The sequence below is a fragment of the Mugil cephalus genome, chromosome 17 (genome assembly GCF_022458985.1).
Source record: "Mugil cephalus isolate CIBA_MC_2020 chromosome 17, CIBA_Mcephalus_1.1, whole genome shotgun sequence".
NCBI lineage: Eukaryota > Metazoa > Chordata > Actinopteri > Mugiliformes > Mugilidae > Mugil > Mugil cephalus.
The window spans coordinates 23,222,690-23,234,473 of record NC_061786.1 but is presented as its reverse complement, the minus strand read 5'-3'; the positions used below and the strand labels follow the sequence as shown (position 1 = coordinate 23,234,473).

Here is an 11,784-nt window from a genome sequence, read left to right as displayed (position 1 = left end):
CACACACACAAAGACAGACACACACACAGACCATGACAAAATCAGAACTACACGTCACAGGACACAGGACACACACACACGCGCACAAAGATAAATAACTTTGGTTACATTCATGTGGATTATTTATCTTTAAAATGTCCCCAAAAAGACCCCGTCTGGTCCTGGTTCTGGTTCCAGGTCTGACTCACCTTGAGGCCCCGAAGGCGGTGCAGGTGAAGTAGAGCTGTCTGGTCTCAAAGGGGATGAGGAAAGGACACTTGGACGTGAGTTGTTCACACCAGTCGGGCAAAGCTCCGCTGGCCAGAGCCAGAGGCTCCTGGAGGACGGGAAGCAGACGACGACACGTCAACAACAACACGTCAACAACAACACGTCAACACGTCATCATCAACACGTCAACAACACGTCAACAACACGTCAACATCAACACGTCAACAACACGTCAACAACACGTCAACAACACGTCAACATCAACACGTCAACATCAACACGTCAACAACACGTCAACAACACGTAAACAACACGTCGTCAACACGTCAACAACACGTCAACAACACGTCAACAACATGTCAACAACACGTCAACATCAACACGTCAACATCAACACGTCAACATCAACACGTCAACACGTCATCAACACGTCAACACGTCATCAACACGTCAACAACACGTCATCATCAACACGTCGTCATCAACACGTCAACGACACATCAACAACAACACGTCATCAACACATCATCATCAACTCGTCGTCAACTCGTCGTCAACACGTCATCAACACGTCATCATCAACACGTAAACTGGTCATCATCATCACGTCAACAACACGTCAACAACATGTCAACATCATCACGTCAACAACATGTCAACAACACGTCATGAACACGTCGTCATCAACACGTCCACAACACGTCAACAACGCGTCAACAACAACACGTCGTCATCAACACGTCGTCATCAACACGTCATCAACACGTCGTCATCAACACGTCGTCATCAACACGTCCACAACAACACGTCAACAACACGTCGTTCTCTAACCGACCTCTATCTGCTGGAGGATCTTGGTCGTGATCTTCTTGCTGGTGAATTCTTCTGGAGACGCGTTGAACTGCAGCTCCTCCACATCTACACACACACAGACACACACAGATGTTTAACACTCATCAGTCTCCACACAGTGTGTTAGTGTGTGTTATTGTGTGTGTATGTCTTACCCTCCTGCAGAGTGCGTGGGTTGGACGAGGCGTCTCCTCCGATGATGTAGAGGATGCGCAGCAGCTGCAGGACGTCCTCCACCCCGCAGGCGTTCTGGCTGCAGCCGGCCTTCGCCTGCGCCGCCTCCCTGGCTCCGCCCAGGATCTCGCTGCTCTGATTGGTGGAAACCGAGCTCGGGCTCAGGCCGCCGGAGCGAACCCCGCCCCCGACGCCGTGTTCACAGAAGTCCTGGAGGGAGGGGGGAGTCAGTACGTCAGTGTTTCAGAGCCACAAGGTTCTTCTACCTTCATCATCATCATCATTATCATTATTATTATTTATTTATTTATTTATTTATTTATTTATTTTAATGGTCTCTCACCATCTTGCCGCTCTCCTTCTCTTTGTCTGCGTCCTTCAGTTCTCTGTACATTATCCTGGACAATCAAACACAAACACATCATCAGACCAGTTCTTTCTTTCTTTCTTTACCTCCCTCTTTACCTCCTCCCCTCCTCCCCTCCCCTCCCTCCCCCCTTACGTGTAGGTGGGCTCCCAGATGCGTCTCAGTTTGTCCGTCTTCACGGCGCCGTTGCAGGACAACTGCAGGAGCCTCTGGACGTAGTAGAAGATGGTGGACTTGTAGTTGGACAGAGGCAGCTCCACCTCTCGGGCTGTTCCCAGACCAGCCACCTGGACACAAAGGGGGGAGGAGGGGGGAGTTAGACGTCTGCACTCACATGTCATAACCTCTGGGAGGAGGGGGCGGGGCTTTACCTTCAGGGTGAGAGCGAGGTGAGGGGACGGAGCACACTCCACCTCCTCCTGGACCTCCGACCGAGGAGTCCCTGCAACCAGGAGACACAAGGATCAACTCAGACTGGAAGGTTTAGTTTAACAGAGAAGGAGAAGGAGGAGAAGGAGGAGGAGGAGGAGGAGGAGGAGGAGCAGTACAGTGGTGTGGGTGGTACCTGGGGGGGGGATCTCCAGGTCGGTGGTCTGCTGGACGTTGGTTCTTCCTGGCCGGGGGTCGAAGGCGGGAACCAGGGCGGAGAACTGTCTCTTCAGGACAAAGTCATCGTCCCACGTCCTCCTGCGTCCTCCTTTGGTCTCGTACTCCTCCTCCTCCTGCAGGACACACATTCACAGTGGACTCACAGCGCCTCCTGCAGGACACGCAGCGACTCTGTTTCCATCTAACGCTTATTTACCAGCACCTCCTCGTACTCCTGGTCCTCCTGATTGTCGTCTTCGTTCTCGTCGTCGTCGTCGTCCGGCTCGGGGAGGTCCTCCTCATCGTCCAGCTCGGCCAACAGCGTGTTGGCACGGCAACTGTCCAGGAAGTCTGCAGGACGGGGGGGACGAGTGGGACGGGTTAGAAAAACAAAAAAGCTTCACAGCAGCTGATACCACAAGATATAACAGAGTTTACTTTAATTTATCAAGAAGAGGAAGAGATGAAGAAGAAGAAGAAGAAGAAGAGGGAGGAGGAAGAGATTATGGAGAAGGACGAACAGCTGAAGAAAAAGAAGGAAGAGAAGAAGAAGAATATGATAATAACTAACAAGAACTTCTCAGTTATATTAACTATTTTAAATGTAATTGGCTTATATGATTATATGACCTATATTACAGCCTCCAGCCACCAGGGGGAGCTCCACATGCTGTTTTTTTTTTGTGTTTCATTGTGTTATCTTGGTCTTATATTTAAATTAGTTTGATGATCTGAAACATTTATGTGACAAACATGCACAGAAATCAGAAGTCAGGAGGGAGGCAGCGAGTTTTCACACCACAGTGTGTACGAGGTTTTGTGTGTAGGGTTATGTTGTAGGTATTTCATTTTTATGTGGCGTCTAATTTTATGATTTCTGTAGGACTGAGCAGGAACTTAGTCAGAAGCATGTTGTTGTCCCTGTTATGTCACTGTTTAATGTCTTTACCCTAAATGTGCCTTAAATCCATCCTCAGGTACTAATAAAGTTACTTTACCTTTATTAGCTTCTGCTAAACCTGATGCGCCCGTCTTTTCTTTTTCTTTAAAAGGATGAATGTAAGTGCACGTTGTCCTTAAACTCAATAAAACCCAAACTAAAGCTGAGTTATGTCAGTGGAAGGAAAGTGTGTGTGTGTTTGTGTGTTTGTGTGCGTGCACCAACCATAGAGAGAGAACTCGGCCTCCTGGCCCGTGTCGCTCTCACTGGACGTGGACGTCAGGCTGGTCGTCAGGGTGTTGCTAAGCAACTGGCCCACCGACAGACCGGTGGTGGCCGTGGCTACGTTATTGCTGCTGGTTACTATGGAGGTTGACATGGTAACGGTGGAGGTGGTGCCGGTGGTGGTGAGGTTAGGAAAGCTCTGAGCGCCCATGAGAGGAGAAGCTGCAAACAAACAAACAAACAAACAAACAAACAAACACACAAACACACAGACAAACAGATGGAGGTTAGTTGGTCAGAAACCAAAGAGACGAAGCAGCAGGTCAGCGCTCGTTATTGTAACTCTGGTCAGCTGACTACAGGCGGCTGCTGATTGGCTGCAGGCGGCTGCTCATGCTGTTCCACCTGGACCAGAGATTCGTTCTGGATCCGGTTAAAAAAAAGAAAGTTACTGCGTCTTTAGTCTGAAAACAACAAACCTGGAGGATTTTTCTGGCCTCTAGAGCCCAGAGTCAAACATGCGGAGGGTAGGAAGGACGGGGATCATTAGGTTTTATCTGATACCGGAGCCAAACCGGTACTTTTGAAGAATGAACACATACAAACTTGGTCCAAAAACGGTGACTTTTTATTTTTAAGGCATTTTGTGATGTGTTAGTTGAACAGAATATTAATTTAAATAATATAAATATAAGAAAGATTAAGAAATAAATGAACCAATATAAAATAAATAATAAACCAGTGTGGTGGGGTCTGTCAGGCATCAGAGATTCTACATCTCTGGTCTTTTAATAAAATGCTAATGCTAATGCTAATGCTAATGCTATGTGTGGTCAGATGTTGGATCTAATTCCAGGTGTTTCCTCCTTGTTGCATCTTTAGAGGTGAAGTCCAGACAAACTTTAGACAAACGTTTGGTCTCAGACATGTTGAAGCTTCACTTCCATCCATGCAGCGATAGAGCTAAGGAGGCTAAGCTAATTAAACACTCACTGGAACCAGATCAGTCTGGTTACTACCGTTAGCATCATGGTAGCTATGTTATGTTACTGGTCTGGTTCACTTTAGATCAAACGTGGCCACAGACTAAATGAGGGAATCTCCTGTTTTAACCTCCACAGTAGCTCTGCAGTATTTGTGTTATATTTCAGTTGTGTGCAGCAGAATGCAGCTTTAGTAAGTGATGTAATAATTAGGACTAAGTATCACCACAGAATCAATTTAATTGCAGCTTATTTACAGATAATCATTAATGTCGTCATTAGTTCCAGAGGTTTGTGGCGTCTCCTCCATCTTCTCTTCTATTTTCTCAACCTTAATGTGTCTCTGTTTTTGTCCAGCTCTTCTCTGACGTTACACTTTTAAAATCATGTTGTGTTTTAATCCCCATCACACGTCCACTCATCGAACCTTGTGAGATCCCCTTTCAGACGTTTAGCTTCAACATTATTTTCTTTCCACTTTATCTTCCATAGTCTCAGAGTAATTCGCTCTGTCTCTACCAGAGAGGATCCTGTGGTTTAAACCAGAAGAGATGCAGCAAATAATTGAATTCAGATAGTTGTAATAAAATTATCGGTCAGAAATATGAGAATAAATGAATCTTGACTTGTGTCATCACATGGTGGCGACGCTGCTTTTCCCCCTAAAGTCTGGATCCTACAGGGTTTGGACGTGTCCCTGGTACGATTGGAAGAGATGTTACGCTTCATCACGCAAGTATGTGACACGTGAAACGTAACCATATAAAGGACGCAACCATCCCTCCATCACAACAACAACAGCAACGGCAAAACGTTGCGTTTGGTCGGAGGAAGAGACTTTTCTGATTCTGAGTTTGATAAAGAACAAGAAAGTCACTGCAGTCGTGTCGTCGCTCTCCGTCGTGCTGCTGTAAAATAAACCGCCCGTAAACAACAGCCACTTTGTGGAAATCGTGATTTATCTACTTGGTTCGGGTGGATGTGAGTGGGGGCCAGCGAGGGACGAGGGACGGGGGACGGGGGACGGGGTGCATTAGTGTTTCGGCCGTAGAACAATTGTCCCGAGTGTGAGTGAACCACATTTTAGTGCCCTATGTTAACTGGGAGCATTTTAATTTGTGCGTGTGTTTAAGGTGGTGCTGGTGGAGGTGGAGGTGGAGGTGGAGGTGCGTTACTCACTGGCCGTGCTCATGACGTTCCTGCCCAGCGTGTTGGTGTTGTTGTCGCTGCTGCTGCGGCTCAGGTTCATGTTGTTGGTGGCGTTGGTGCGGGACATGTTGGGCGCCCGGCGGACGAACGACTCCATGAGGCTGGCTTCGCGGGACGACAGGTTGGGGACGCTGGCGCTGGAGCTCATGGGGGCGCCGGCGGCGAGCAGCGAGCTGACCGACAGGCGGGCGTTGGCGGCCGAGCACAGGGGCCTCTGGGAGGGGGCGTCTTTGCTGGACGACTCGGACACGGAGCTGACGTCCGGGGAGCTCACGCTCACCAGCCCCATGGAGATGGCGGCGGCCGGGTCGGTGGCGCCCGCCGCCGATGAGTCTTTGTTTCTGGCGTCGTCCGCCGGGGCGGAGGCGTCGCCAGTGAGCGTCCCGCAGCTGGAGGCCGAGCCGGACCCGCCCTCCGCCGCCGAGGACAGCACGACGATCGGCTCCTGCTGGAGTCCGTCGGGGCCGACCCCGCCTCCCGTTACTCCTCCCACCACGGCGCCCTGGTCCAGCACGAGCCCCTCGGCCCGCCTCTCCAGGCGCAGCACGCCGCCGCCCGTCAGCCCGGCCGAGGAGCTCAGGCTGATGTCGGAGGAGGAGGCGACGCTGCAGACGGAGCTGCTGCTGCCCTTCCTGCTGGAGGAGCTGGCTCCGCCCAGCGACGTGGCCGCGCCCTTGTCGGGGCAGTTATTTTTCACCAGGCTGCTCCACGACTGCTGCTGCGAGGACGACGAGGTGGAGGAGGACGAGGACGAGGTGGTGGTGGTGGCGCCGCCGCCGCTGGCCGCCGGCGTCGCGGGTGGTCCCACCGTGGAGGAGGCGGGGCCTGAAACAGTGGATGAGACAGGTTTGGGTGACGGCGCTGTGGCAGCCGACTCAGGGTCGTACCCTGGAGCAAGCTTGAGGTCAAACTTCCCTTCAGCGCCCATACGGTAAGAGTTAGAGCCGCCAGCATCCCAGGTTACATCAATCCAGCCTGGATGGACAGAGAGATAGGAGGGAGACGGACGGATGGATGTCAGAGACCCGGCAGAGAGAGAGAGACGAGACAGAGAGACAGACAGAGACAGACAGAGACAGACAGACAGCAGAGAAGCAGCTTACAGTCAGAGCAGCTCCACCGTGAACCAGGGTTTAACGTTAAAGTCGCACTGAGACACAACGTCCCTGTTAGTTCAGATTCAATCAGTTTATAGAGAAAACAACAAACTGATGAACGGATCCAGAATAAAAAACAGGACTGTTCACTGTTTTTGGGGACGTGAGCCCCAAGAAACTAAAGAGAAACTACTTTTTAGTATCTTTAGACTAAAACAAACTGCTGCAAAGAAGATTTAAACTCTTAATTCTTACAAATTATGGAAATAATCCCGTCATTCTGCACGGATTTTATTTGTGTCTTTATTTGTTATTTCACTGCGACTTTAAACCTGTTCTTTGTCGCCTTGTTTTTATTTATTTATCCATTTATTTTTTTTTTATTTCTGTGGTTCAGGTGGAGCGACGAGAGAGAAAATTATGAACACAGTCACAGAAAATGACAATCAAAGCAAAAAAGTAGAAAATATATTCTGGCAAATGCAAAGTGTCAAAGCCACAAAGGAGAAGAAATTAAACTGGGAAACAACGGTAACGAGATCATCCTCGGTTTGAGATGATTTGATTTAAAAAACATGAAATAAAATGAAATAAATAGAACAAATCAACGGAGCCGCTGCTGGTAGCGTCTCCACAGAACATCTGATCTGAATAAAAACAGAAACACCAGGAGGAGCAGGAGGCAGAGAGGAGGAGGAGGAGGAGGAGGAGGAGGAGGAGGAGGAGGAGGTGGTGGAGGAGGAGGGGGAGATGAGGGGAGGTTGTTTAAATCTCATCTATCAGGAGAAAAACTAAAACTCTGACCACAAACTCCGGCATTAATCACTCAACTTTATTCTCTTCTTGCTATTTCTTTGCTATTTATTTCTTTAATAAAAGAAACTTTCTGGTCTCTAGTTTCTCCACCTTCATTATGAGTTAGTTAAACTGGACGACGCTCCGTCTATGACGACTGTTCCTCCAGATAAACTTTCCTGAAGCTGCTTCTCCTTTTCTAAGGCTGTTTACAGGCTGCCACAAACTATTATTCTGATAAGTCCTGATTATTTTTGCAATTAGTCGACTAATCAGATTATAGGTAAATTGCAGCTTATGACGCCGACATTCAGCTTTAAAGAGGACACGAAACAAACGTGATAGACACCAACAAAGTAGATGTGGACACATTTAAAGCATAGAACCAAAACAAAGCATCGGGATAGTGAGCTTTTTAAATGCACTTCTGATTGGTTTGCTTTATTTTACATCATCAGATGTGTTCGTTGCTTTGGTCGGAGACAGAAAGGAGATTCTTCCATTCACTCACAAGACGCAGGGATGAAGAGGAGGATGTTCATTCATCAGCTGATCAAAAGTTTAAGAACTTAAACCCTCAAAACAGAAGTTAAAGAGTCAAAAAGCTCCTCCATTCATAACGAGCTGATCAGCTGATGAATGAACAGCCTGGTTCAGTTAATTAACTTCCTGCTCTGAATGTTTGCTCCGTTCTGAAGTTCCAGATAGAACCTTGTTCAGATCCAACAGGTTCTTCTTGTGATGGAGATAAACAGGTTTATTAACTCATGTGAACATCCAGGACCAGAACAACTGTAACTGGTTTTGTAACCTGCTCCTCTTTAACGTATATGTAGCTGGACAAGTGGAGACAACTTCTCCAACGACGTCACGTCCAGAGACACAACAACAACGGAGTCGCACTGAGAGATTTTCTTAACGTTATCACAGCTATGTTTAGTGGTTCATGTCCTCTTTAAGGTCCGGACTCAAAAAAAGACGATAGTACATTCAACTCTTAATGCTCTTGGCTTATTCCAGCATTTCTGACGTATTTAAATGTGAGTGCAAATTAAAATGAACAACTGTGGCCTTTAACATTATTAACACATAACGTCTGTGCGCGTGAATAAGTCAGAAACTCAATCACAACGTGTTTAATTTTCAGTTGCTCATGTTTCACCGTTGTGTTGTTTTGCAGATGTTGCATTGCACATTCTTCTGCGTTATATTTTTGGTGAAATAATCTGTTGCTGATTAACCTTTAAAGCCTTGATTCCCACTACTGAGCATGTGCATCAAGGACAGGAAGACAGTGGAAGGTACTGAGGTAGTTTAAGAGAAAAACAGAGCTTCAAAAAAAATAAACAATGACATCGATCATTAAATTGTCGACGTATCTTTGCAGCCCTAGTTTGTATCGTCATCAGATTCTACATGTTTGCTTTGGTCAGATGTTTCACACCGGATTTTGTAGCGTCTTGATAAATAACATTTAATAGAGTTTCTCTGTGTGTTTCAACCTGAGCAGCTAATGTTAGCGTTGAAGCTAATTAATGAAGCTCCACAAACCTTTACATAAACATCTGAAACATCTCATCCTAAACTTTCCTTCGTCCTTCTCCTCATCTAGCTGAGGATGTACAATGCAGAGCGTTACCTAGGCAACCAGAGCCTGGGACGTCCCCTAGAGACACTACAGAGCGTCGCCTACAGAGAATCGCTTCAGATAACGTGAACATGAAGCGGCAGCACAGACGGGGAAACATGTGGAGGGTTAGAGGTCATGTGTTGGGTGGTGGACGGGTGCAGGGAGGAAAAGGGTTAACGTTCAGGAACCAGAGCCGTGACCCTGCTCACGTTAGAGACCTGCTAACAGAACAACCTGAGAGTTTACAGGCGGCTGCTGGTTTTAGGTTTTAGCTTCTTAGTGTCTTACCGTTGTGAGCCTCCCCGGTGACGGTGCCCTCCCCGGTCGGGTTCCCGTCCTGATCTCTCCACTTCCAGTCGATGCCTCGGACGACTCGCGCCCCCGGGACGATGTACTTCATCACCTGGGAGCGGAACAGGCGGCGCTGGCGGCGAAGGTTCGCCTCGGCCTCCTTCACAGCTTTACCTGGACCAGGAGGTAAAAAAAACGGATCTTTAACACTAGTCCAGAGTCTGTTTGGTTTCATTCTCTTCAACTCAACCTCACATGACTGACGTTAGTTATTTATTCACTCTGACAAACTGTGTGAACACGTTGGAGCTTAAACCAGACCAAAACCATCAGAACCAGCAGGAACAAGTCAGAAACATGTTGAACCAACCATTTCTAGAACTTAGAATGTAAATCTAACCTGGACATTTCTAAAGCTGATCAACACATTTAGTTATTTACAACTATTTCCATTAAAACACAGGCTGCAGTCGCTCCATAGACTCAATATAGCCTGAATATAGCCTCACTCGCACATCATGTCCTGATTAGTTCATTGGATGCATTTTTTGACCAATAGAAAAGTTTTTTTTTCTTTCCATCATGTGTAGCTGGCTAGCTCTCTCCTCCTGCTAGCTCTCTCCTCCGGCTAGCTCTCTCCTCCGGCTAGCTCTCTCCTCCTGCTAGCTCTCTCCTCCTGCCAGCTCTCTCCTCCTGCTAGCTCTCTCCTCCGGCTAGCTCTCTCCTCCGGCTAGCTCTCTCCTCCGGCTAGCTCTCTCCTCTTGCTAGCGCTCTCCTCCTGCTAGCTCTCTCCTCCGGCTAGCTCTCTCCTCCTGCTAGCGCTCTCCTCCTGCTAGCTCTCTCCTCCGGCTAGCTCTCTCCTCCGGCTAGCTCTCTCCTCCGGCTAGCTCTCTCCTCTTGCTAGCTCTCTCCTCCTGCTAGCTCTCTCCTCCTGCTAGCTCTCTCCTCCTGCTAGCTCTCTCCTCCGGCTAGCTCTCTCCTCCGGCTAGCTCTCTCCTCTTGCTAGCTCTCTCCTCCTGCTAGCTCTCTCCTCCTGCTAGCTCTCTCCTCTACTCCTGCTAGCTCTCCCCTCCTGCTAGCTCTCTCCTCCTGCTAGCTCTCTCCTCCTGCTAGCTCTCTCCTCCTGCTAGCTCTCTCCTCCTGCTAGCTCTCCCCTCCTGCTAGCTCTCTCCTCCTGCTAGCTCTCTCCTCCGTGAACCAAACATGACGACGATATTCAGGAAAAATCCTCAGTTATTTAGAAACAGTCTAGTTTTACTTGGTCTAGAAACACTAGATAAAAACTGATCTATAGTTGTCTTTGTCCTCTTCGTCCTTTTTTGGCAGCTTTCACACCATCCAACCAGCATAAAAACCAAAGAAGAAGAAGTGTTGATGCTACAAGGATGTGCTTTTGGTTTATAGACATAATGACTCTTGACTGAAGGCTGATCTGATCCCATCGTTTAAAAAAGCCTGGACCGTCCCTGAACTTTAAGCATCACCCTGATTCAATCATTCCTGAATGTTATTTTAAATCCTAGACTCTCACCGAGCTGGTCCTCGCAGACGGCCGTGACGGTGCCGTACAGCTCCAGCCCCGACAGAGACAAGTAGTGCGTCTGACCGCTGGCGTTCTTCCCCATCTGTTTGATGCGGATGTGCCTCCAGCCCTGCTTCTCCTCCTTGGACGGGTCCAGAGGCCACGTGGCCGTCGACCTGCGGAGACACGGGGACGTTAGGGGCTCAGTGGCCGGAGGGGGCGGGGTTTACGTTATCACGTATTTCACTGAGAGGACGCTGGTACCCCGGCTCGTTCAGGCTGCCGTCGTCTACGTGGGTGTAGAGCGTCGTCCAGTTCTGACCGTCCTTCGACACCTGAAACACCCAGTTCCTCAACGCAGAGCGCCCGTAACCCCTGGAGGAGGAAAATGGAAAATTAACTCTTTTATTCTCATGTGTGCGTTTGTTTTACTCAAGTCGTCGTCCGTTCCTACCTGGCGTGTCTCAGGGTGTACGCCGAGGGGATGACCCAGAGGCCGAGGTCGACGGCGAACCAGGCGTTCTTGTCGTCGTTGGTGTGACAGTTGAGGGCGGAGCTGTCGCGGCTCAGGATGTCCTCCAGGCGCCCGTACGGGAGGTTACGCCCCTCGGAGGACGTCACCACCACGAGGCCGTAGGCGGCCGGGTTCACCCACTCATAGGCCGTCCTGAAGGGAACAGGGAGGAGGAGGAATACATTCAGATTTTATTAGTTTATATGCAACAGATTAAAAAAGGTAAATAAAAAAAATAAATAAAATAAAATTTATATGATGATGTAATATTTTTCTAAATGAATATATGTCCAAGTTATATTAAAATCTATTATTGTAATAATGACAATATTAAATGAAAAATATTATACAATTAAAATATTAATTGATAAGTGTCATATATTTGGA

The 11,784-nt window shown here is 48.2% G+C and overlaps 1 protein-coding gene across 1 annotated transcript in view; it reads right to left on the bottom strand.

The window, feature by feature from the left end:
* hectd1 (HECT domain containing 1) overlaps positions 1-11,784 on the bottom strand; it is a 34,057-nt gene that overhangs the window by 5,760 nt on the left and 16,513 nt on the right. Inside the window, exons 22-35 of the mRNA XM_047610438.1 lie at positions 11,338-11,550; positions 11,148-11,258; positions 10,893-11,059; positions 9,359-9,535; positions 5,519-6,523; positions 3,357-3,578; positions 2,409-2,542; positions 2,169-2,325; positions 1,975-2,045; positions 1,739-1,890; positions 1,580-1,634; positions 1,218-1,446; positions 1,046-1,128; positions 189-316 (exon numbers count right to left, since the gene is read on the bottom strand). Of these exons, the coding sequence (XP_047466394.1) occupies positions 189-316; positions 1,046-1,128; positions 1,218-1,446; positions 1,580-1,634; positions 1,739-1,890; positions 1,975-2,045; positions 2,169-2,325; positions 2,409-2,542; positions 3,357-3,578; positions 5,519-6,523; positions 9,359-9,535; positions 10,893-11,059; positions 11,148-11,258; positions 11,338-11,550 (2,904 nt within the window). The remainder of the gene's footprint in view (positions 1-188; positions 317-1,045; positions 1,129-1,217; positions 1,447-1,579; positions 1,635-1,738; positions 1,891-1,974; positions 2,046-2,168; positions 2,326-2,408; positions 2,543-3,356; positions 3,579-5,518; positions 6,524-9,358; positions 9,536-10,892; positions 11,060-11,147; positions 11,259-11,337; positions 11,551-11,784) is intronic.